This window comes from Petromyzon marinus, chromosome 21 (genome assembly GCF_048934315.1).
Source record: "Petromyzon marinus isolate PM22_M1 ecotype Great Lakes invasive population chromosome 21, UKy_Petmar_22M1.pri1.0, whole genome shotgun sequence".
In the NCBI taxonomy this organism is placed as follows: Eukaryota; Metazoa; Chordata; class Hyperoartia; order Petromyzontiformes; family Petromyzontidae; genus Petromyzon; species Petromyzon marinus.
The window spans coordinates 10,902,895-10,929,696 of record NC_133687.1 but is presented as its reverse complement, the minus strand read 5'-3'; the positions used below and the strand labels follow the sequence as shown (position 1 = coordinate 10,929,696).

Below are 26,802 nucleotides of genomic sequence, written 5' to 3'. Positions count from 1 at the left end.
CCGCTCGCTCGCTCGCTCACACACCCGCCGCTCACTCTCTGCCTATGTGTCTTTGCGGATTACTGCCGATGTGTGCTTCGGTCTGTGTGTGTGGTGGGGAGCATTGATACAGCGGTTAGGGGCCATCCATTCAGTACGTGCGCATGGAGAGGGGGTTAACCCAAATGCGTACGCTTGTGTATGGGGGGTCTACTGGCAATGTACGTATAGGAAATGGTGTGGGGGGGGGGGGGTGAAGCCTCGGTAATAATTTGTCTACATTGGCCTTCAAATGAGCCACAGTTCAGTTTCTTCAGCTGTCAGACAACAAGTACTACCGGGAGAGGTGGGACTGTGGGAGAGGTGTCACTTGCGTGCCACCGTACCCCCCTGACTGCGAGCTATCATGCAGCTCAGCAAAATAAGTGGCCAAGGTACGCAACTGAATTATTTAATGCAGCCGGCGGTGGACTATCCGTTTGCTTAAACACGTTAATATTATTAATCCTTGATCGTTTCTGCCTAGATTGATAATATCGGCCGTTCTATAGGATTCGGGGGGGGCATCAAGCGTACGTACGCAGGTTGGGGGGGGGCGGGGGGGGTGTAAAAAGTCCGCGTGCGTACAGGGAGGATGGTCCCTTAGCACGCTGCGCTACGAACCCGGCGACCCGAGTTCAATTCCCGCTCACGGCCAACACTGGTGGTGATTATCTGAACCAGCCCTGGGTCTCCCCTAGGTCGACTCAGCCTCAAATGAGTACCTGGTGCGGTGTGTAAACATCGCCACTGGGGAGACTAAGGATGCTGGGAGTGGTTGCTGGCCACCCACCTTCTCGTGCACCGTGCCGGCCTTCATAGGCGTTCCCTAACAGCACTTGCCCCTACAGTCTGTTAAGGCTCCACGGGGGATCTTTGTCTTTGTTTTGTGCGTTTGTAGGTGGAGCGAGAGATTGCGATCCTGAAACTGATCGAGCATCCACACATCCTCAAGTTACACGATGTCTATGAAAACAAGAAGAACCTGTGAGTCCACCACCATCGCCACCACCATCACCAAAGGCCCCTTATAGCCTTAGCAGACTGTAGCGGCAAGTGCTGTTAGCGAGCACCTATGAAGACCGGAACCGTCCACGAGGGGGTGGGTGTGGCCAGCACCACGCCCGACCGCCTTTGTCTCCCCAGTGGCGATGTTTACACACCGCACCAGGTACTCATTATCTGATCCGGTCCTGGAGGCCCAGGACCGGTTCAGATAATCGTCATTGGTGTTGGCGGTGAGCGGGAATCGAACTCGGGTCGCCGGGCTCATAGTGCAGCGCGCTAACCGCTACACTATCACCATTACCACTACCATCACCACCATTAACAACAAAGGCGGTTGTCGTCACCGTGATGCTTGTGCCAGGCCATGTGCACGTTAAGGTCACGTGAAGTGTCGAACGCCCGCTGGAAGGAGGTCACGGGACAGTCCCAGCAGGTGCCATGGGTCGACTGATTGAGATGACTGGCCGATACACCACCTGTACCCCCTACTGTGCCAACCTGCTGTGTTTTAGCCGCCCGGCACTCCGCTCGTTGTTGTTGAGCGTCGCTCCTCCGCCCTCCGTTGTTGTTGGAGGGCGACTGCCTCCAACTGCCCAGTAGCGTCCTTCACGAGCCTCCTCCACAGAGGCCGATCTTGATACACTGCTGGTACCAGTCATTGGCAAGTCCACTCAGCTCTACATCCACCCGTACCGCATCAGTCCATCTCTTCTCCAGCCCGTGTCGTGCCCATTTAGCCCGGTCTATGCGACCAAACAGAAATATGCGGTGGCTGGGCATGCGGGCTACATGACCCAGCCAACGCAGCCTTGCCTGCCGGAGGAGTTCACACATGTGAATCTGTCCAGATCTTTCAAGGATTTGTGAGCTCCTCACACAATCCAACCTGGCTAAACCCAGGATGGATCGTAGGCAGGCTAGCCTGAATGTTTCTAACCAGCGCAGATGTTCCGTAAGAGGGGTCCACCACTATAACCACCACCATGACCACCATTATTATTATTATCACCACCATCAACATCACCATCATCCACATCAACTGGCACACAGAGACACAGCGGCGCAGAGACACAGTGACACGGAGACACAGTGACACGGAGACACGGAGACACGGCGACACAGAGGCACAGCGACACAGAGACACAGCGACATAGAGACACGGAGACACACGGAGACACACGGAGACACACGTAGACACACGGAGACACACGGAGACACACGGAGACACACGGAGACACACGGAGACACACGGAGACACACAGAGACACACAGAGACACACAGAGACACACAGAGACACACAGAGACACACAGAGACACACAGAGACACACAGAGACACAGTGCGGTTGGGCGAGGTGTTGGGCGCGTCCGGCAGGCGTGCGTGGACGGGTAGGCAGCGACCAAACGCCCTCGTCGAGAGCTTGCTCTGAGCGGTGGGCTGAGCGGTGGGCTGAGCGGTGGGCTGAGCGAGCAGTTGCAGGGGCTGCGCCTTGGCCGTGATGGACGGCCACCGGCTCTCCTCGGGGGGTGGTGGGGGGGGGAGGGGAGCGCGTCATCCAGCAGTGGATAGACCACGTGCTGGTGCGCCCACCTCTGCCCCAGGTACCTGGTGCTGGAGCACGTCTCTGGGGGCGAGCTCTTTGACTACCTCGTGAAGAAGGGACGGCTCACGCCCAAAGAGGCGCGAAAGTTTTTCCGGCAAATCATCTCCGCCCTCGACTTCTGCCACAGTCACTCCATCTGGTGAGCACACACGCACGTGTTCGCGTACACGCACGTGTACGCACACGCGTGTACACACGCATACACACACATGTACACACACGCGCACGCACACACGCACGTGTACACACACACGTACGTGTACACACACGCACGTGTACACACACGCACGTGTACGCACACACACGTGTACGCACACACGTGTACGCACACGCGTGTACGCACACACACGTGTACGCACACGCGTGTACACACGTGTACACGTGCGCACACACACACGCACGTGTACACAGACGCACGTGTACGCACACGCACGTGCACATGCACACACGCACATGCACACACACTAACACACGTAGACACGTATGCACACACACACACACGCACGTGCACACGGCTGTGTGTGCGTGTCTGTGTTGGGAGCGATGGCAGCGGTTAGCTCACTGCGGCGACCCGAGTTCGATTCCCGCTGACAGCCACAATATCGGTGGTGAATATCTGACACTGGTCCTGGACGTCCCCTAGGTCGACTCAGCCTTAAGTGTACACCTTCTCTCGGTGTGTAAAATACATCACCATTGGGGAAACAAAGGCGGCCGGGCATGGTGCTAATCGCACCACCTCCTCGTGTAGCGCGTTGACCTTACGGACAGCACTTGCTCCACGCTGCCTGCGTGCAGCTCCACGCAGGCAGCGTGGGCTGTATGCGGGATTTTTCGCTTTGTAGCTATTAAGAGTCCACACATCACGCCCCAGGCTGTTGCGTTGTGTAAATGATGATGAGTTGTTGTTGTTGTTGTTCCGGAGCGTGACGCTCGTGTTTACGCCCCAGAGGAGATTGCCGAGTCAATGGCATTTAAATTACCTGCACCAACCTCCTCCTCCACCACCAGCCCACCCCCTACACCAACCTCGTCCTCCACCACCAGCCCACCCCCTACACCAACCTCGTCCTCCACCACCAGCCCACCTCATACACCAACCTCGTCCTGTACCACCAGCCCACCCCTACACCAACCTCGTCCTCCTCCACCAGCCCACCCCTACACCAACCTCCTCCTCCACCACCAGCCCACCCCCTACACCAACCTCCTCCACCACCAGCCCACCCCCTACACCAACCTCATCCTCCACCACCAGCCCACCCCTACACCAACCTCCTCCTCCACCACCAGCCCACCCCCTACACCAACCTCCTCCTCCACCACCAGCCCACCCCCTACACCAACCTCCTCCTCCACCACCAGCCCACCCCCTACACCAACCTCCTCCTCCACCACCAGCCCACCCCCTACACCAACTTCCTCCTCCACCACCAGCCCACCCCTACACCAACCTCCTCCTCCATCACCAGCCCACCCCTACACCAACTTCCTCCTCCACCACCAGCCCACCCCCTACACCAACTTCCTCCTCCACCACCAGCCCACCCTCACGACGCACCTCAAACATGTGCCCGTTGTCAATCATCATCAGCAGCAGCCGTGAGGGGAGTGGGTGGGGTGGGGGGGGGGGTGATTGACACCACGAGGGAGCAGCAGCAGCAGGTGGGGGGGAGGGCGTTCGGTGGCACGGGACCTCGCCGCGCCGGGGCCCCCGGTTATCACCGTGGCAGACAGCGTCCCCCACGCAGGGTCCGCTCGGCACGACAAGCCCGGCAGTGGTGCCCGGGCCCACGAGCGGCCCACGGCGGTGCAGGCGACTCTCAACGGCGGTATCGCAATGCGTCGTCCCCCGTCGCGGCGATAATAACGGCGCACCTTGCGATCGGGAGAGCGCGGCGCGGGCCGCGTGCGGTGACGTGTGCGGTGACGCGTGCGGTGACGCGTGCGGTGACGTGTGCGGTGACGTGTGCGGTGACGCGTGCGGTGACGTGTGCGGTGACGTGTGCGGTGACGCGTGCGGTGACGTGTGCGGTGACGCGTGCGGTGACGCGTGCGGTGACGCGTGCGGTGACGTGTGCGGTGACGCGTGCGCGCGGTCGCTGCCGTCGCCAGCCACCGCGACCTGAAGCCGGAGAACCTCCTGCTGGACGAGAAGAACAACATCCGCATCGCCGACTTCGGCATGGCCTCGCTGCAGGTCGGAGACAGCCTGCTGGAGACGAGCTGTGGGTGAGCGTCGCCGCCACCGCCACCACCACCACCGATACCGCCAATGCCACGACCACCAACCACGACAACCACCAACTACGACCACCACCACGACAACCACCACTACCACCACGACCACCACAACCACCACCACAACCAAAGTAAAAGATCGTCCGTATCGCAAGTGCTGTTCGCGACCACTTATGAAGGCCGGCACGGCACACCATTGGGTAGGTGGCCAGCGCCACGCCCGGCCGCCTTTGTCTCCCCTAGTGGCAATGTTTACACACTGCACAGGTACTCATTTGAGGCCGAGTCGACCTAGCGAAGGCCCAGGGCGAGTTCAAATATTTCGTCACTGTGGTGTTGGCCGTGAGCGAGAACCGAAACTCGGGTCGCCGGGTTCGTAGCGCGGCGCGCTAACCACTACGTCACCGCTCTCCACGGCGTGAGCGAGTGGCTCAGCCTCGGCCTGGCTCAAGTTAAGCCATGGCTCGCTCGCTTGAGCCAGAGAGCCACGTGCCCCGTGTACGTGTGACCATGTGACCGTGTGGGTGTGTGTGTGGGTGCTGTGCTATCTGTGCCGTGTGTCCAGGTCTCCTCACTATGCCTGCCCAGAAGTTATTCGGGTGAGAGTCGCACAGACACACACACACAAAGACCCCCCCGTGTAGCCTTAGCAGACTGTTGGGGCAAGTGCTGTTAGCGAGCACCTATGAAGGCCGGCACGGCACACGAGGGGGTGGGTGGCCAACACCACGCCCGGCCGCCTTTGTCTCCCCAGTGACGATGTTTACACACCGCTACACCAGGTACTCATTTGAGGCTGAGTCGATTTAGGGGAGGCCCAGGACCGGTTCAGATAATCGTCACTTGGTGTTGGCCGTGAGCGGGAATCGAACCCGGGCTGCCAGGTTCGTAGCGCAGCGCGCTGCCGCTCCCCACGCACGCACCCACCCACTCGCTCGCTCGCTCGCACGCAAACACCGCACAAAGACAAAGACCCCCCGTATAGCCTCTAATAGACTGTTGAGGTTCCAGGGTAAGACGCACGAAGGCCGGCACAGCACACGAGGGGGTCGGTGGCCAGCAGCCACGCCCGGCCCACGGAAAATGCAACGCAAATGTCAGTTGGCTTGCAGAACGCCATTGTGTTGTTTACTGATACAGCACGGGGGGGGGGGTGGGTGAAGATGACGACGACATTGTCGGTTCACCTGTCGACGTGTTTACCGCGTCGCCGACCCTCGACGAGTGAGGAGCAGCCAACGATGAAATGAGCCCACCCTGTCAATATATTTGTATTGAATCCGCAAGCACGGTTACTCCAGCAGCCCGGACAGTCGAGACTTTTGCCGTTGACATTCGCGGCTGCCGTTTTATATTTTCAGGGGGAGAAGTACGACGGGAGGAAGGCGGACGTGTGGAGCTGCGGGGTCATCCTGTTCGCGCTGCTCGTGGTGAGGGAGCGGCCATCGCCACGGTCGCCGCGACGACGCCGCCGCCGCCGTCGCCCCCCGGCCGTGCCTCCGTGACGATCGCGATGATCGCCGAGGACGACGGCATCGACGGAAACGTTAGACGATGACGTTGACGGTGTCGCCCCGCTCCCCCCCCCGCAGGGCGCCTTGCCGTTCGACGACGACAACCTGCGCCAGCTGCTGGAGAAGGTGAAGCGCGGCGTGTTCCACATGCCGCACTTCATCCCCCCCGACTGCCAGGCGCTGCTGCGCGGGATGATCGACGTGGACGCCACCCGGCGCATCACGGTAGCCGCCCCCCTACGCATCCCCACCCCCCTCCCTCCCCCATGCCCCCCCCCCCGCCCCACCCCACACCCTCACCCACCTCCAACTCCCCGCACGAGAGCTTGGGGAGGGGTGGGCGGCCTTTATCCAGCAGTGGATAAGATCATGGCTCTTGATGATGATGATGATCGTGACGATGACTGTGGTTTAACGAGTCCGGTTCTTTCTGTTGTGTCGCAGCTGGAACAGATACAGAAGCACACGTGGTTCCTCGCGTGAGTGACGCACGCACGCACGCACATGCATGCACGCACACACACGCACGCACGCATGCACGCGAGCGCACACGCACGCACGCGCATGCACGCGAGCACACACACACGCATGCACGCGAGCGCACACGCATGTATGCATGCACGCGAGCGCAGTGATTGCGGATCATGGGAGACAGGCCGTTGCGTTGCCGGCGTCACGGCCCAATGGTTCCTCGATCGGGACACGGGGACTTGGCAGGACCCTCCTAAAAAAAAAAGAGTCGTGATGCTCGGCGAGTAAAACATCACCACCGTCAGCAGCAGCAGCAGCATCTACACCGTTAACATCGTCACCCTCATCGTTCCCACGATTATCAGGAGCATCATCATCACCAATGCCATCATCATCAAAACTACCTACATTGTCATCACCATCATTAAAGCAATTTGTATTTTATTTTACCAGGTAAGGCCCACTGAGCTATGTAGCTCGTTTCCTTAAGCGACGTGGCCACGAATGATAGCTCAATGAAGTGACTCATCATCACGTGGAAATGTATAGCGGCCAAATACTCTACAAGTGTGATGTTGATGATAAATGTGGAGGGGAAAACCGGAGGACCCGGAGAAAAATACACGCAACCATGGAGAGAGAGAGACGCAATCTCCAAATATACAGCAGCAGGCGTCAGGGTCGGGATCGAACCCACGATCTCTTGCATACCAGGTGAGGTAGTTAACATCTCTTAGCCACCGTGGTGATGATGAGAGAGAGAGAGCGACACGCAAACTCCAAATATACAGCAGCATGCGTCAGGGTTCGGGATCTAACCCGTGACTTCCTGCATACCAGGCGAGGTAGTTAACATATCCTAGCCACCGTGGTGATGATGAGAGAGAGAGAGACACACACAAAATCCAAATATACAGCAGCAGGCGTCAGGGTTCGGGATCGAACCCGCGACCTCCTAGCCACCGTGTTAGATGCTGCACTCAAAGTTGAAACGGCACTTGTGCAATGGGGCAAAGACGAGCGGTGAGGCTGTCTAGGGTAACATATCAAACACAAATAAAATTTGCTGTCCTCAATCCGGGCAACTGCGTCAATCAACCAGTTCCAGATGAGTGGTCGCAACGACTCAATTGCAGAACAAAACGGTCTCACTGCTCCACCTACCCATCAGCCACCTCCTAAAACGCTTCGTTGTTTGAAATGAAGAGGGCATTCGCTTTAGCTTGCGTACGTACAATGTTGAGCTTCTTTCGCACCATACGTCGCCAACCGTTCTTATCGGAGGTGCGGATGGAAGGACAAACGAACTGAACGCAAAAAAGCAGTTCTAAAAGAGATTCGTTTTAAATCTACAGTGAGGGAAAAAGTATTTGATCCCCTGCTGATTTTGTACATTTGCCCACTGACAAAGAAATGATCAGTCTATAATTTTAATGGTAGGTTTATTTGAACAGTGAGAGACAGAATAACAACAAAAAAATCCAGAAAAACGCATGTCAAAAATGTTATAAATTGATTTGCATTTTAATGAGGGAAGTAAGTATTTGACCCCCTCTCAATCAGAAAGATTACTGGCTCCCAGGTGTCTTTTATACAGGTAACGAGCTGAGATTAGAAGTACACTCTTAAAGGGAGTGCTCCTAATCTCAGCTTGTTACCTGTATAAAAGGCACCTGTCCACAGAAGCAATCAATCAATCAATCAGATTCCAAACTCTCCACCATGGCCAAGACCAAAGAGCTCTCCAAGGATTCAGGGACAAGATTGTAGACCTAGACAAGGCTGGAATGGGCTACAAGACCATTGCCAAGCAGCTTGGTGAGAAGGTGACAACAGTTGGTGCGATTTTTCGCAAATGGAATAAACACAAAATTACTGTCAATCTCCCTCGGCCTGGGGCTCCATGCAAGATCTCACCTTGTGGAGTTGCAATGATCATGAGAACGGTGAGTAATCAGCCCAGAACTACACGGGAGGATCTTGTCAATGATCTCAAGGCAACTGGGACCATAGTCTCCAAGAAAACAATTGGTAACACACTACGCCGTGAAGGACTGAAATCCTGCAGCGCCCGCAAGGTGCCCCTGCTCAAGAAAGCACATATACATGCCCGTCTGAAGTTTGCCAATGAACATCTGAATGATTCAGAGGACAAATGGGTGAAAGTATTGTGGTCAGATGAGACCAAAATGGAGCTCTTTGGCATCAACTCAACTCGCCGTGTTTGGAGGAGGAGGAATGCTGCCTATGACCCCAAGAACACCATCCCCACCGTCAAACATGGAGGTGGAAACATTATGCTTTGGGGGTGAATTTCTGCTAAGGGGACAGGAGTGGCTCAAGAAGAAGCACATTAAGGTCCTGGAGTGGCCTAGCCAGTCTCCAGACCTTAATCCCATAGAAAATCTGTGGAAGGAACTGAAGGTTCGAGTTGCCAAACGTCAGCCTCAAAACCTTAATGACTTGGGGAAGATCTGCAAAAAGGAGTGGGACAAAATCCCACCTGAGATGTGTGCAAACCTGGTGGCCAACTACAAGAAACGTCTGATCTCTGTGATTCCCAACCAGGGTTTTGCCACCAAGTACTAAGTCATGTTTTGCAGAGGGGTCAAATACTTATTTCCCTCATTAAAATGCAAATCAATTTATAACATTTTTGACATGCGTTTTTCTGGATTTTTGTTGTTGTTATTCTGTCTTTCACTGTTCAAATAAACCTTCCATTAAAATGATAGACTGATCATTTCTTTGTCAGTGGGCAAACATACAAAATCAGCAGGGGATCAAATACTTTTTTTTCCCTCACTGTAGACGATTTAAAAGTTTCATAGCTCCCATTGGATATTTTTTCAGGAGGGTCCTGCCACGGTGTGATCCCCTAGTGCCGTGGTTCTTCACCTTTATTGCAGCCTTGCACCCCCTTTAGCTCCCAGTCATAAAAAAATGTTTTATGACGTTAATAGATACATGGGGTTTGCTGAAACAAAGTAGTTGCACTTATCGGCCCGTGCTTGATTTGTGTTTGCGATGATTTACCTTCTAAAAAAAAAATTTGGACGCGTCTCGCGACCGCCCCCCGCCCCCCGAAAAGGCATCTCGCACCCCCAGAGAGTGCGTGCACCCCAGGTTAAGAACCACTGGTGTAGTGTATAGTGTAGTGTAGAGTAGTGTGCAGTGTATAGTGTAGTGTATAGTAGTGTGTATAGTGTAGTGTATAGTAGTGTGTATAGTGTAGTGTATAGTAGTGTGTATAGTATAGTGTAGTGTGTAGTGTAGTGTATAGTGTAGTGTATAGTGTAGTGTGTAGTGTATAGTGTAGTGTATAGTGTAGTGTATAGTGTAGTGTATAGTGTAGTGTATAGTGTAGTGTATAGTGTCGTGTATAGTGTAGTGTATAGTGTAGTGTAGAGTGTGTAGTGTGTAGTGTATAGTGTAGTGTATAGTGTAGTGTATAGTGTAGTGTATAGTGTAGTGTATAGTGTAGTGTATAGTGTAGTGTATAGTGTAGTGTATAGTGTAGTGTATAGTGTAGTGTATAGTGTAGTGTATAGTGTAGTGTATAGTGTAGTGTATAGTGTAGTGTAGAGTGTAGTGTAGAGTGTAGTGTAGTGTGCAGTGTAGTGTGCAGTGTAGTGTGCAGTGTAGTGTGCAGTGTAGAGTGTAGTGTAGAGTAGTGTATAGTGTAGTGTAGTGGTTCTTAACCTTTACTGCAGCTTCGCACCCCTTTAGTTCCCAGTCATACATTTTTTCACTATCATATTAATAAATACGCAGGGTTTGATGAAATAAAGTAGTTGCACTTTCGATGATTTACCTGCTAAAAAAAAAAAACCAAACATCTCGCGAGATGCACCCCCAGGTTTGGAACCACTGCCCTCGTGGAATAAACCGCGGTGGAATGGAATGATTTAAAAAAACAAACGTAAAGGGGTTAACGCGACGCCGGCACTGACCCCCTCGCGAATGACGTCGCCTGCAACGGTCGTCAATCCTCAACCGCCGCCGTCGCTTCCCACCGTCGTCGTGTTGCCGGCGCTCGCGGCAGCGGGTCGCGGAGCGAGCCTGAGCCCGAGCAGGCGGCCCCGCGCAAGGTGCCGGTGGGCGCGCTGCCCAGCGCCGAGGAGATGGACCCGGACGTGCTGGAGAGCATGAACTCCCTGGGATGCTTCCAGGACAAGGACAAGCTCGTGTCGGATCTCCTCGCCCAGCAGTGAGTCGCCCCGGGGTCTCGCACTTACGGGGAGGGGATGGGGGTCATGGTGAGATTCATGGCGATCGCAGTCAGGGTTGTGAGGGTCACGGTCAGGTTCACGGGGTGACGGTCAGCGCTGTTGGGTTCACAACCAGGGTCCTGGTCAGGGCTTCAGGGATCACTGCCACGGGAGTCACGCGGTCGTGTCACTGGAGTTGACACGCACACCAAAGGGACAGCCCTGATTGGCTGAGACTTGCCGCGACCGCGGGGGGAGAGCCATGACGACGGTGCTCACGGTTGCCCCCCCGAGTACGCGTAAGCGAGGGGAAAGCTCTGACATCACAATGGGGCTCTCTGACATCAAAATGGGGCGCTCTGACATCACAATGGGGCTCTCTGACATCACAATGGGGCGCTATGTCATCACAATGGGGCGCTATGACATCACAATGGGGCTCTCTGACATCACAATGGGGCGCTCTGACATCACAATGGGGTGCTCTGACATCACAATGGGGCGCTCTGACATCACAATGGGGCTCTCTGACATCACAATGGGGCACTCTGGCATCACAATGGGGTGCTCTGACATCACAAGGGGGCGCTCTGGCATCACAATGGGGCGCTCTGACATCACAATGGGGCTCTCTGACATCACAATGGGGCGCTCTGACATCGCAATGGGGCACTCTGACATCACAATGGGGCGCTCTGACATCACAATGGGGCGCTCTGACATCACAATGGGGCGCTCTGATATCACAATGGGGCGCTCTGACATCACAATGGGGCTCTCTGACATCGCAATGGGGCGCTCTGACATCACAATGGGGCTTTCTGACATCACAATGGGGCGCTCTGACATCGCAATGGGGTGCTCTGACATCGCAATGGGGCTCTCTGACATCACAATGGGGCGCTCTGACATCACAATGGGGCGCTCTGACATCACAATGGGGCTCTCTGACATCACAATGAGGCTCTCTGACATCACAATGGGGCTCTCTGACATCACAATGGGGCTGTCTGACATCACAATGGGGCTCTCTGACATCACAATGGGGCGCTCTGACATCACAATGGGGCTCTCTGACATCACATTGGGGCTCTCTGACATCACAATGGGGCTGTCCGACATCACAATGGGGCTCTCTGACATCACAATGGGGCTCTCCGACAGCGGCGGCATCGTCACGCCCCGGGAACATCGAGCGAGCGCCTATGGCCGGGCGACAGGCGCCATGACGGCGGCGCGCCTCTGAACCGTAGCTCGAGCGCTTGTTCAGTTTTACCGAGAGTGGGCGGCGGCGGCGGCGGCGGCAGCGGCGGGGGGGGGGGGTGGTTGTTGAACCGGCGTCGGCCGCGTTCTGCGGTTTGCCGCCCGCGAGCCGCGTGCGGTGCAGCGGCGGACGGGGGGGCGACTGTGCCACCTGTCGCCCGGCAGGGAGAACCAGGAGAAGATGATCTACTTCCTGCTGCTCGACCGCAAGGAGCGCTACCCCAGCTACGAAGACGAGAACCTCCCCCCACGCAACGACATCGGTACGCACGCACGCACACATACACGCACACGCACGCACGCACACACGCACGCACACACACATGCACGCACGCATGCACGCACACGCACACACGCGAAGGCAGAAGCAGAAAGAGAAGTGAGGTGACATGCAGTGTGGTGAGTGGGTGAGAGTGTGGGTGGGTGGGGTGGGTGGGTGAGAGGGTGAGTGACTGGTTGAGAGAGTGGGTGAGCGGGCGGGTGGGTGGGTGGGTGACGGGGTGAGTGAGAGACTGGGTGAGAGACTGGGTGAGCGGGCGGGTGGGTGGGTGACGGGGTTAGTGAGTGTTGTGACCTGCGGCGGTGTGGTGCTTGAGCGCCGTGTGGAGGAGACCAGACGGTCAGTCTGGTCACCTGGCCTCCTCCACACGGGTGGACGAATCGGTGAGTGCTTGTTTGGGGCGGGGGGCTGCAGACCCCCCCCGTAAGCGCGTGGACTCTCCCATGCTGAGCCGGCACGGCAAGCAGAGGCCGGAGAGGAAGTCCATGGAGGTGCTGAGCGCGGGGGAGGGCGGCTCGCCCAGCACCGTGCGCAGAGCCCTGCACGCTGCCCCCCACGGGCAGAGGTGAGGGCACGCACCACACACACGCACCACACACGCACCACACATGCACCACACACGCACCACACACACACCACACACACACCACACACGCACCACACACACGCACCACACACACACCACACACACACCACACACACACACAACACACACACACCACACACACACGCACCACACATGCACCACACACGCACCACACACACACCACACACACACGCACCACACACACGCACCACACACGCACCACACACACGCACACCACACATGCACCACACACGCACCACACACACGCACCACACATGCACCATACACACACCACACATGCACCACACACGCACCACACACACACACCACACACCACGCACCACACACACCACACACACGCACCACACACACACCACACACACGCACCACACACACGCACCACACATGCACCACACACGTGCACCACACATGCCACACAGATGCATCACACATGCACCACACACACGCACCACACATGCCACACACGTGCACCACACACGCACCACACATGCGACACTCCACACATGCACCATACACGCACCACACACGCACCACACACGCACCACATACGCACTACGCACCACGCACCACACGCGCCACACACATCACGAACGCCACACGTACCACACACGCATCACATACACCACACCACTCCAATGGGCAGAGGATGCCGATGTTGCAGCGATTATGATATCGCTGGTGATGCTGGCGGCGATGGCAATTATGGCAATGGTGGTGGTGATGATGATGATGGTGGTGGCGATGGTCGTGCTGGCGATGGTGGTGATGGCGATGGTGGTGGTAATGATGATGATGGTGGTGATGGTGGTAGCCGTGGCGGTGGTGGCGATGGCGGTGATGACGATGATGGTGGTGGTGATGGTGGCGGTGATGACGATGATGGTGGTGGCGATGGCGGTGATGACGATGATGGTGGTGGTGATGACGATGATGGTGGCGGTGGTGGCGATGGCGGTGATGACGATGATGGTGGTGGTGGTGATGGCGGTGATGGCGATGGCGGTGATGACGATGATGGTGGTGGTGGTGGTGGTGATGGCGATGATGGTGGTGGTGGTGATGGCGGTGATGGCGATGGTGGTGATGGCGATGATGGTGGTGGTGGTGATGGCGGTGATGGTGATGGTGGTAGCAGTGGCGGTGGTGGCGCTGGTGGCGATGACGATGATGGTGGTGGCGATGGCGGTGATGACGATGATGGTGGTGGTGGTGATGGCTGTGATGACGATGATGGTGGTGGTGGTGATGGCGATGATGGCGATGGTGGTAGCCGTGGCGGTGGTGGCGCTGGTGGCGATGATGGTGGTGATGGTGATGGTGGTAGCCATGGCGGTGGTGGCGCTGGTGGCGATGATGGTGGTGATGGTGATGGTGGTAGCCGTGGCGCTGGTGGCAATGATGGTGGTGGTGATGGTGATGGCGGTGATGGCGGTGGTGGCACTGGTGGCGATGATGGTGGTGGTGGTGATGGTGATGGTGGTAGCCGTGGCGGTGGTGGCGCTGGTGGCGATGATGGTGGTGGTAGTTATGGCGGTGATGGCGGTGGTGGCGCTGGTGGCGATTGTCTCCGTTGGTGTTGCCCTGTGGCCCAGGTCCCGCTCTGTGAGTGGAGCCTCCTCCGGCCTCTCGTCGAGTCCACTCAACAGCCCCCGGGTGAGCCGCTCGCTGCGCCGCCAGCGCGCCGACACCGACACCGACGCACACAGTCGCTCGCTCCGGACGGACGGCGACGATCTCCCGGCGCGCCAGACGAAGCAGCGGAGAAGGAGATAGCGATGTAGTGAGGTGGGAGAGAAGATTTAGACTGGAGATGTAGTGAGGTGGGAGAGAAGATTTAGACTGGAGATGTAGTGTGGTGGGAGAGAAGATTTAGAGTGGAGATGGAGATGTAGTGAGGTGGGAGAGAAGATTTAGACTGGAGATGTAGTGAGGTGGGAGAGAAGATTTAGAGTGGAGATGGAGATGTGGTGAGGTGGGAGAGAAGATTTAGAGTGGAGATGGAGATGTAGTGAGGTGGGAGTGAAGGGGTCTAGACGAGAGATGGAGATGTGGTGAGGTGGGAGTGAAGATTTAGACTGGAGATGGAGTTGTAGGGAGGTGGGAGTGAAGGGGTCTAGACGAGAGATGGAGATGTAGTGAGGTGGGAGAGAAGATTTAGACTGGAGATGGAGATGTAGTGAGGTGGGAGTGAAGGGGTCTAGACGAGAGATGGAGATGTGGTGAGGTGGGAGAGAAGATTTAGAGTGGAGATGGAGATGTAGGGAGGTGGGAGTGAAGGGGTCTAGACGAGAGATGGAGATGTGGTGAGGTGGGAGTGAAGATTTAGAGTGGAGATGGAGATGTAGGGAGGTGGGAGTGAAGGGGTCTAGACGAGAGATGGAGATGTGGTGAGGTGGGAGAGAAGATTTAGAGTGGAGATGTAGTGAGGTGGGAGTGATGGGGTCTAGACAAGAGATGGAGATGTGGTGAGGTGGGAGAGAAGATTTAGACTGGAGATAGAGATGTAGTGAGGTGGGAGAGAAGATTTAGACTGGAGATAGAGATGTAGTGAGGTGGTAGAGAAGATTTAGACTGGAGATGTAGTGAGGTGGGAGAGAAGATTTAGACTGGAGATGTAGTGAGGTGGGAGAGAAGATTTAGACTGGAGATGTAGTGAGGTGGGAGAGAACATTTAGACTGGAGATGTAGTGAGGTGGGAGTGATGGGGTCTAGACGAGAGATGGAGATGTGGTGAGGTGGGAGAGAAGATTTAGAGTGGAGATGTAGTGAGGTGGGAGTGATGGGGTCTAGACGAGAGATGGAGATGTGGTGAGGTGGGAGAGAAGATTTAGACTGGAGATGGAGATGTAGTGAGGTGGGAGAGAAGATTTAGACTGGAGATGGAGATGTAGGGAGGTGGGAGTGAAGGGGTCTAGACGAGAGATGGAGATGTGGTGAGGTGGGAGAGAAGATTTAGACTGGAGATGTAGTGAGGTGGGAGTGATGGGGTCTAGACGAGAGATAGAGATGTGGTGAGGTGGGTGAGAAGATTTAGACTGGAGATGGAGATGTAGTGAGGTGGGAGTGATGGGGTCTAGACGATAGATGGAGATGTAGTGAGGTGGGAGAGAAGATTTAGACTGGAGATGGAGATGTAGTGAGGTGGGAGTGATGGGGTCTAGACGATAGATGGAGATGTGGTGAGGTGGGAGAGAAGATTTAGACTGGAGATGTAGTGAGGTGGGAGAGAAGATTTAGACTGGAGATGGAGATGTAGTGATGTGTGAGTGAAGGGGTCTAGACGAGAGATGGAGTGAGGTGAGAGAAGGGAAATGTAGGGATGAGAGGGACGGATTGGCTTATTGAGTTTGAGGATTTAAATTCGACCTGGTATACTATTGACCCATATTATTGTTCTCATGAAGCCGTGGCTCATGAGCTGCTTGGAGTTCCTGAGCTTTTACTCAGCGTCCTCACGCCCTGTGCCACCACTGGCTTGCGATGTTCTCGCCCAAGCGATCGAAAAAAAACATTCATCCTGAATCTAGCGTTGTTGCTCAACTTGAGTATAGTGTTAGGGGTTAGGGTCAGTGCTAGATTCGGGGCTTAGCATCAGGGTTAGGTTAAGTGTTAGGCTTGGGGTTTAGCATCAGGGTTAGGGTTAGACTCGGGGTTTGGCGTTCGCGCGACAGTAATCCTCCTCCGCCATCACCCTCCTGGCGTTGCATGAACTCGCACGGCCACGACTTCACAACAACTCCACAACTTCACCTCTTCTTCACCGCTTTCACGTCGTCGGTGACGTCCCACGCACGCGGTGCGGCGAGGTCACGTGACACGCAAGGCACGACGCCTGGAGGACCGATGCAGCGCCTGTCACCGCCCAGGCGTGGCCGTCACAATGATTGCTGTGCCTGCATGACGCCAATATTTCCACCTGGTTTTCGTTTGCTGCTTGTTTGATTTAATTTTTTTCTTGCCCCCACCTCTTTGCGTTCGCTAACACTTTTTTTTCGTTTCTGTTCCATTTCTCTGACTCCTGTGTCTGTTTCCTCTCCGTGACCTCTCCACGACCTCTCCTTGCCCTCTCCGTAACCTCTCCGTAACCTCTCCGTAACCTCTCCACACCCATCTGCGACCTCTGTGACTTCTCCGTGCCCTCTCCACGACTTCTCCGTGACCTTTCCGTGACCTTTCTGTGACCTCCCTGCTCTCTCCGTGCCCTCTCCGTGACCTCTCCATGACCTCTCATCCCCTCTCCGTGCCCTCTCCACGCCCTCTCCGTGACCTCTCCACGCCCTCCGTGCCCTCTCTTTCTTTCCGTGCCCTCTCCGCAACCTCTCCGCGACCTCTCCGCGACCCCTCCACGACCTCTCCGTGCCCTCCATGCCCTTTCCCCTCTCCGTGCCCTCTCCACGACCTTTCCACGACCTTTCCACGACCTTTCCACGACCTTTCCGTGACCTCTCGTCCCCTCTCCGTGACCTCTCCACCCCCTCTCCGTGGCCTCTCGATGTATTCTGTCTCTGCTGCCTGTCAAAAATCACGCACGCTCGCACGCACACCTCACCACTCTCCGTCCGAACACCGCCGTCAACGGTTTGAACATTGTGACCGTCTGTACGATCATAACGTTACGTTCTTATTATTATCATTATTATTATAACTTTACATTCCATTGTATTTTAAATTTTCATTTATGTTTCGACTTTTTTGCTCCATGCATTGCGTTCGTTCACCATGTGGGTAAAATCCGCAACGTACACGCGAGTCCATTACGCCTCTGTTGGTGTACGGTGTCGCTCAGTGCATTGTATGTTCAACGTGCGTGTGTGCATCCATGTGTGTGTATACGCCTGTGTGTGTGCATATATGTGCCTGTGTGTGTGTATACGCCTGTGTGTGTGCATATATGTGCCTGTGTGTGTGTGTGCGTATACGTGCGTGTGTGCGTATACGTGCGTGTGTGCGTACCTGTGTGTTTAACTTCTCATCCGCCAAGCCCGGCCGCAAATTTTCTACACCGCCGTGCTTGGCGCACCACTATGGCCACCACCTCTTGCCCTCTGACCCCCCGGCGACCCCACGCCTCGACCGTGACCTTTGGCACCAGCCTTACAACCACCAGCAGCAGCAGCACCACCGCCGTCTCCTGATCCCCTCCCATCCCGACCGCTTTAACTCGCCCGTCAATTCCGCCGTCGCGGCCACCGGCATCTCGAAATCATCGTTACTCTCGTCGCCGTCGTCATCGTCGTCGTCATCTTCGTCGTCATCGTCATCTTCGTCCCATTTGCCGGCGCACCCTCACTTTGGCTTCGGCGCGTTCATGTGCGGACGCTCGCGAGCCATCAAGTCGCTTCACCTGGGCTGCGCTGGTGGCGGTCGTGGTGGTGTTGGTAACGGTGCTGCTGCTGGCGGCGGCGGTGGTGGTGGTGGTGCTAATTGCGGTGGCGGTGTTCGCGGTGGTGGCGGTGGTGGCGGTGGTGGCACTAAGGGTGCTGCTGTCGGTGGCTGCGTTGTTCGTGGTGGTGCTAATTGTAGCGGCGGTGGTGGTGGTGGTGGCGGCGGCGGCGGCGGCGGCGCCAGTCCACACTTTGTGAGATTTCCCATCAGACCCAAATGTAACCCACACCTGAACTCGGTCACCAAACCGTACACCAGCACTGAGCCAAGCTCCGACCGTAGCCATTGCCCAGCTGCCAGCCCAAAGCTTGACCCACACACAAACCCCAACACTGACCCGAGACCTAACCTAGATCCTAACCCTAACCCAGGAGGACCTCGCCCAGATGTGACTGTGGGCGTGAGGCCTGATGCTAAATCCAGCCTTCGGTCTGATTCCATCGCAAACCATCACCCCTACTCGAACCTCAACCATAACCTAAATGCTAACCCCAAATTTTATCACGTTCTTCATCCTCAATCGGATTCAACTCCCAACCCTCACCCGAAGTTCAACACGAATTCCAGAACAAGCCCGAATTATGTTAATCTCGCAAACCCGAACCCCGACGACCCACACCCTGGGCTGGGATCCGACTCGCACGTCAACCGTTCTCTGAACCCTCACGCGAGCCCGGGCTCTGATGTCAACCGGGACCCAAGTGTTAGCCGCGGTCTAAAGTTTGGTGAAGATCCGAGACCCGATTCTAACCCTGACCCTGTCTCAAACTGCACGAGCCCAGCCTCTCTCCTCACCGCGGTCCCCAACTTGTACTCCAGTTTCACGAGCCCAGATCCTTACGCCAAACCCATACTTCACCCAACCTGCGAAAGTCTGACCTCTGGATTGACCCCCGACCCCGAGACCACCCTTGACCCCACCCGCTTGGTGGACGCCTTCGCTCCCCCAAACCTTCACCTTGACTGCGATCGCGACCTACGGCACCACCACGACCCGTTGACCTGTCCCGCTAGCCCCGACGTTCACCACCGCCGCCACCGCTCCTCGTACGAGCCGTGCCCGGTAGATGGCCCGGTCGCTCTGAGCGTCGGCGCCAGTTTTGCTCGCTTCCTCTCGCCCCGCCCTGCCCTTACCCCGACCGCGAACCCCGACCCTAACCGCGACCCCGACCCTAACGCTGGTGCCGCCCTTGCCATGCGTGCTCGCGCCATCGCCCCCGCCGCCGGCGACCCCGTGTGTCGCCGCGGCGATGACGGTGGTCGCCACGGCGATGCCCTCCCCCTGCGCCGCCTTCTCCTCATCGACCGCCGTCGCGGCGACTGCGGCTGCCGGTGGCATCACGGCGCCGCTACCCGCGCCGTTTCGGTTTCGTTTGCTCCCGCCGGCGTCGCTGGGTCTGCCGGTGCCACCACCGCCGGCGCCGCCGCTGCCGCCGAACCGCCCCCTCTCGCCGATCTCCCCGGCGCCACGTTCCTCGGCTTCCGTTCCTCCTCCTCTGCCGCCTCCGCCACCGCCACCCCTACCGCCGGGACCGGCGCCGCCTTCCTGCTCCTGCACCGGCCTCCGCGCCGCTCTCACCGCCCTCTGCCTCTGCCGCCGCTGCTGCTGGCGTCGTCGCCGTCGTCGCCGACGCCGTCGCAGGCGACGCCGCACCCCTCGCCGCGCGCCTCCCCCGTGCCGGCGCCCCGTGCCGCCCAGGGTCGGGCGCCGGCATTGCCGGGCCCGCCGGGCTCGCCGGGGCACGGCGCCGCTCCGCCGTCGCCCTCCTCCACGGGGACGCCGCCGTCCAGCCCCGGGGGTTCGGGTTCGGTCGCCGGCGCCGGCGCCGGCGGAGCGGGAGGAGCGGCGGGAGTTGGGCCTCCTTGGAAGAACCGGCTGAGCTCCATCAAGAACAGCTTCCTGGGCTCTCCGCGGTTTCACCGGCGCAAGCTGCAAGGTGCCGGACGCGGCCGCTGTGGTCGTCGTCGCCATCGCAGTTCCTCGTTTGCGTTGCGAGCACCATCGTTAGCATGCACTTGCCGTATTCACCGCATTATAAGACGCATCCCCCAACTTTGACTTTAATCAGCAGTGGCACAATGCGCGTCTTAACGCGGAGAATGCGGTAAATACGGAACCTAGCATGTCAGTCGGTCAGCCTGTCAGTCACATGACCTATTTGCGTAATTGTCATACACGGTCGGAAAGAACCGGCGCAACTGTGGTGTGGATATCGAGCTCTTTTGTTTGACGTGTGACGGTTTGACCTGGGCCCCAAAAAAAAACGTGACCAAAAATGTATTTTAGTTTCACCGGGCTGATCGCTACCGATGCTCCCAGTGACGGCCTAATACGTGGATTCTGGCAGGCCTCTCGGGTAGCCATGAGGGGCGACTCGGATCGAGGCCGCGGGCCGCGCACGACGTGAAGTAGTGGTGCCGTGCTCGGCTCGCGAGGCCTTAGGCTGCCCCCACCCGTAACCGACTTCGTCTGCGCGCACACCCAGACGCGAGCATCGCCCTGGCTGGGGCCGCTGTGTGATCGAGACCCCCCGTTTGTGCCCCCCCCCCCCCCCGCTTGTGCCCCCCCCCTGCCACCCCCCCCCCCTTCTCTTTCCCTACCCTAGTTCCAACGGCGGATGAAATGACGAGCCTCACTCCCGAGTCATCCCCAGAGTGAGACGACTGGAAACGCAGAGACCGCATCAACACAGAGAGCCACGCACACACACACGGCAACACAGAGCGCCACACACACGGTGACACAGAGAGCCACACACACACACACACGGTGACACAGAGAGCCACACACACACACACGGTGACACAGAGACACACACACGGTGACACAGAGAGCCACACACACACACGGCGACACAGAGAGACACGCACACACACACGGTGACACAGAGAGCCACACACACGGTGACACAGAGAGCCACACACACGGCGACACAGAGAGACACGCACACACACACGGTGACACAGAGAGCCACACACACGGCGACACAGAGAGACACGCACACACACACAGTGACACAGAGAGCCACACACACACACGGCAACTCGGAGAGCCACGCACACACACACGGCAACACAGAGAGCCACACACACACACACGGTGACACAGAGAGCCACGCACACACACACGGCAACACAGAGAGCCACACACACACACGGTGACACAGAGAGCCACACACACACACGGCAACACAGAGAGCCACGCACACACACGGCAACACAGAGAGCCACATACACACACACGGTGACACAGAGAGCCACACACACACACACGGTGACACAGAGAGACACACACACACACGGCGACACAGAGAGACACGCACACACACACGGTGACACAGAGAGCCACACACACACGGCAACACAGAGAGCCACACACACACACGGTGACACAGAGAGCCACACACACACACACGGTGACACAGAGAGACACACACACACGGCGACACAGAGAGACACACACACACGGCGACACAGAGACACGCACACACACACGGTGACACAGAGAGCCACACACACGGCGACACAGAGAGACACGCACACACACACGGTGACACAGAGAGCCACACACACGGCGACACAGAGAGCCACACACACGGCGACACAGAGAGACACGCACACACACACGGTGACACAGAGAGACACGCACACACACGGCGACACAGAGAGCCACGCACACACACACACGGCAACTCGGAGAGCCACACACACACACGGTGACACAGATAGCCACGCACACACACACGGCAACACAGAGAGCCACGCACACACACACGGTGACACAGAGAGAGACACACACACACACACGGTGACACAGAGAGCCACACACACGGCGACACAGAGAGACACGCACACACACACGGCAACTCGGAGAGCCACGCACACACACACGGTGACAGAGAGCCACGCATATACACACAGCGACACAGAGAGACACACACACACGGCAACTCGGAGAGTCACGCACACACATGGTGACACAGAGAGACACACACAGCAACACAGCGAGCCACGGACACGGTGACACAGAGATCCACGGACACAAATAGAACAAATAGATGCGTTGTACAATATGTACACACATCACAGATCCACGTGCTGCTAACCACACTCGCGCCAACAGTCTGCTGAAGGCTATTCGGGAGATATGTGTCTGTGTGTGTGTGCGAAACGTGGACCCCCCTAATGGAACATCTTCACCGGTTAGAAACATTTAGGCTGGCCTGCCTACGATCCATCCTGGGTTTAACCAGACTGGATTGTGTGAGGAGCTCACAAATCCTTGAAAGATCTGGGAAAGGTCCCATCGGTGAGCTCCTCCGGCGGGCAAGGCTGCGATGGCTGGGTCATGTAGCCCGCATGCCCAGCCACCGCATGCCGAAACAGCTTTTGTTCGGCCGGATCGAGGAGGCTAAGCGGGCGCGGCACGGGCTAGAGAAGAGATGGAGTGACGTGGTACAGGAGGACGTGGAGCTGAGTGGACTTGCCGATGACTGGTACCAGCGGTGTCAAGATCGGCCTCTGTGGAGGAGGCTCGTGAAGGACGCTACTGGGCAGTTGGAGGCAGTCGCCCTCCAACAACAACGGAGGGCGGAGGAGCGACGCTCACAACAACGAGCGGATCGCCGGGTGGCTAAAGCACAGCAGGTTGGCACAGTAGGGGGCACAGGTGGTGCATCAGCCAGTCATCTCAGTCAGTCGACCCGTGGCACCTGGGTCTGCCCCGTGACCTCCTGCCAGCGGGCGTTCGACACTTCACGTGGCCTCAGGGTGCATATAGCCTGGCACAAGCGTCGTGATGATGTCACCGCCACTTAGTGGTGAATGGCGGTTGTTGTGCGTGTGTGTGCGTGTGTGTGTGCGTGTGCGTGCGTGCGTTCGTCCACTCCAGACTGGCCAAGAAGTCGTGGTTTGGCAATTTCATCAGCCTCGACAAGGGCGAGCAGATCTTCCTCATGGTGGAGAACAAGCCCATCAGCACCATCAAGGCGGACGTGGTGCACGCCTTCCTCTCGGTAGCTACCCGCCCTCGGCCCTCCACCCTCCGGCACCACGGTCGCGCCGCGGCGTGCTCGCGACCCGAGTTCGAATCCCGCTCGCGACCATGAACACCAGTGACGATAATGATCTGACGCGGCGCTGCGTGGCTGCATCTATTGTCGATTCGACCTCAAAACGAGTGCCCTGGTGCGGCATCTAAAAACATCGCCACCCAAACCCCCCGCGTGTGCCGTAGGTGCTGCTCGCTCACGGCACTTGCCCCAAAAGTTTGCTTAAGGCTATACGGGGGGTGGGTGGATCTTTGCCTTTGCTTTTGTTTTTTTTGTTTCTAGGGAGAGGTCGCGTGGCGCTTAGGCCACCACGCGAGGAAACCCGGTAACCAAATTTCGATGCCCGCTGACGACTGATAACAGTGATCCATCTGAATATCTGCGTTTTATTCCTGGGCTACCCCTTAGGGAGTTTATAATAGTTTAATAGGGAGTTTATAACAGTTTAATAGGGAGTTTATAACAGTTTAATAGGGAGTTTATAACAGTTTAATAGGGAGTTTATAACAGTTTAATAGGGAGTTTATAACAGTTTAATAGGGAGTTTATAATAGTTTAATAGGGAGTTTATAATAGTTTAATGGGGAGTTTATAACAGTTTAATAGGGAGTTTATAACAGTTTAATAGGGAGTTTATAATAGTTTAATAGGGAGTTTATAATAGTTTAATAGGGAGTTTATAATAGTTTAATAGGGAGTTTATAACAGTTTAATAGGGAGTTTATAACAGTTTAATAGGGAGTTTATAATAGTTTAATAGGGAGTTTATAATAGTTTAATAGGGAATTTATAATAGTTTAATAGGGATTTTATAATAGTTTAATAGGAAGTTTATAACAGTTTAATAGGGAGTTTATAACAGTTTAATAGGGAGTTTATAACAGTTTAATAGGGAGTTTATAACAGTTTAATAGGGAGTTTATAACAGTTTAATAGGGAGTTTATAATAGTTTAATAGGGAGTTTATAATAGTTTAATAGGGAGTTTATAACAGTTTAATAGGGAGTTTATAATAGTTTAATAGGGAGTTTATAACAGTTTAATAGGGAGTTTATAATAGTTTAATAGGGAGTTCATAACAGTTTAATAGGGAGTTTATAACAGTTTAATAGGGAGTTTATAACAGTTTAATAGGGAGTTTATAATAGCTTAATAGGGAGTTTATAATAGTTTAATAGGGAGTTTATAACAGTTTAATAGGGAGTTTATAATAGTTTAATAGGGAGTTTATAATAGTTTAATAGGGAGTTTATAACAGTTAAAAATGGAGTTTAATAGGGAGTTTATAATAGTTTAATAGGGAGTTTATGATAGTTTAATAGGGAGTTTATAATAGTTTAATAGGGAGTTTATAATAGTTTAATAGGGAGTTTATAATAGTTTAATAGGGAGTTTATAATAGTTTAATAGGGAGTTTATAATAGTTCAAGGGAGTTTATAATAGTTTAATAGGGAGTTTATATCAGTTTAATAGGGAGTTTATAATAGTTTAATAGGGAGTTTATAATAGTTTAATAGGGAGTTTATAATAGTTTATTAGGGAGTTTATAATAGTTTAAAAGGGAGTTTATAATATTCTTGGTTCTTTCGGTAAAGTCACGTAGAAGGGAAACAATAAAATAATAAAAATATAAAACAATAAAATTCTCACGACGTTTCGACTGCAACACAAGCAATCATCATCAGGTGTGAAAAACCACAACAAGAAAATTTGAAAAAAGTGGCGTTTTTTTAACGTTAGCACCACGGAGAGCGATTTGACAGTTTGTTCAGATGGACGAGTCCATCTATGTTCGGAAAAGAGGAGGGGGGAGACGAAAAATAATGGATGCGGTCTGAAAGCCACCTTAAGCGTGATCAATCAATTAAGACCCGAAATGGTTTATCAAATCTTTCCAATGATTGCTAAGCCAGAATCCATCTTCTCAGTTGAAATTGTCTCTGGGTTTGTATATGTGGATAGCCTTATGAACGAATCTCTCATGGTAGCCAGATGGCTTGCAAAGATCCTCTGTCTTGGAGAAGTCATTTGAACCTACTGAATTATAACAGTGATCTGCCACGGCCGAGGTGTTGGTCCTACCGTGTTTAAGGTCTGCTTTGTGTTCACGAATGCGGTCCGAGACATGTCGTTTGGTTTCTCCAATGTAACTACTACCACAGAGGCAACTTAGTTTGTAGACGTCAGGGTACTGTATGTCCGGAATCACATCTTTTACAGACGGAACCAGATCACGGATTTTATGTAATGTGTTGAATCGGACCTGGATCTTGTGTTTATTCAAGATTTTGGAGATCTTTTTTGTGATCCCCGCAATGTAGGGTAAAGTGATGGTTTTGAACGGCTCCTCAAGAGGGTTCTTCTTCATGGTTGGAGTGATAGCTTTGCGGATTGTGTAGTCGGAATAACCATTAGCCTTAAGAGCTTGGTGTATGTGCTTGAGTTCACTGGTCGGATATGCATTGGGCTCTATGGTGCAGAGTCTTGATGAGGGAATTCTTCTGGGATGGATGGTGGTGGGAATCCGGTTTCAGGTAAGCATCCGTATGGGTAGCTTTCCTGTAGACAGAGTGACTCATTGAACCATCAGGTCTCTTTTTTATTAGGACATCCAAAAAAGGTAGCTTGCCATCTTTTTCGACTTCCATGGTAAATCTGATGGCTGGGTGTATGGAATTGATGTGGTCGAAGAATTGGTCTAGAGCAGACTTTACCGAAAGAACCAAGAATATGAATCCCTGCAGTCACGAAAGCTTTAAATCAGAGTTTATAATAATTTAACAGGGAGTTCATAATGGTTTAAGAAGGAGTTTATAATGGTTTAATAGGGAGTTTATAATAGTTTAATAGTTTCAAATAGTGAAAAAGTTTAATAGTTTAAAATAGTATAATAGATGATCGTTTAAAAGTGTTAAATTGTTTAATAGTATAAAATAGTTTCATAGTTTAAAATAGTTCAATAGATGATAATTTTAAATATTTAAAAAAAGGTTAAAACAGTTTAATAGATAGTTTAAAAATATTTAGTTTAATAATAGATAGTTTAATGGAGTACCCCTCGTGCGCTGCATAGGCCCCAGTAGGCGCCGCTCAGCTCACGGCCCATGACCCCGACGGCCGGTTGAAGGCTCCGTGGGGCACCGTTTTGG

The 26,802-nt window shown here is 54.7% G+C and overlaps 1 protein-coding gene across 4 annotated transcripts in view; it reads left to right on the top strand.

Moving 5' to 3' along the window:
- The window catches only part of LOC116944370 (serine/threonine-protein kinase BRSK2-like), a 50,693-nt gene that overhangs the window by 19,076 nt on the left and 4,815 nt on the right, over positions 1–26,802 (top strand). For 3 of the 4 annotated variants that reach the window (XM_032957940.2, XM_032957941.2, XM_076068552.1), the window contains exons 3-16: positions 920–1,005; positions 2,628–2,768; positions 4,745–4,861; positions 5,436–5,469; positions 6,232–6,300; positions 6,463–6,609; positions 6,829–6,863; positions 10,901–11,065; positions 12,495–12,592; positions 13,024–13,174; positions 14,809–14,869; positions 20,244–20,538; positions 21,208–21,256; positions 23,493–23,616. In XM_032957940.2, coding sequence (XP_032813831.1) covers positions 920–1,005; positions 2,628–2,768; positions 4,745–4,861; positions 5,436–5,469; positions 6,232–6,300; positions 6,463–6,609; positions 6,829–6,863; positions 10,901–11,065; positions 12,495–12,592; positions 13,024–13,174; positions 14,809–14,869; positions 20,244–20,538; positions 21,208–21,256; positions 23,493–23,616 — 1,572 coding nt within the window. The remainder of the gene's footprint in view (positions 1–919; positions 1,006–2,627; positions 2,769–4,744; positions 4,862–5,435; positions 5,470–6,231; positions 6,301–6,462; positions 6,610–6,828; positions 6,864–10,900; positions 11,066–12,494; positions 12,593–13,023; positions 13,175–14,808; positions 14,870–20,243; positions 20,539–21,207; positions 21,257–23,492; positions 23,617–26,802) is intronic. The other variant, XM_076068553.1, reaches the window with a different exon arrangement.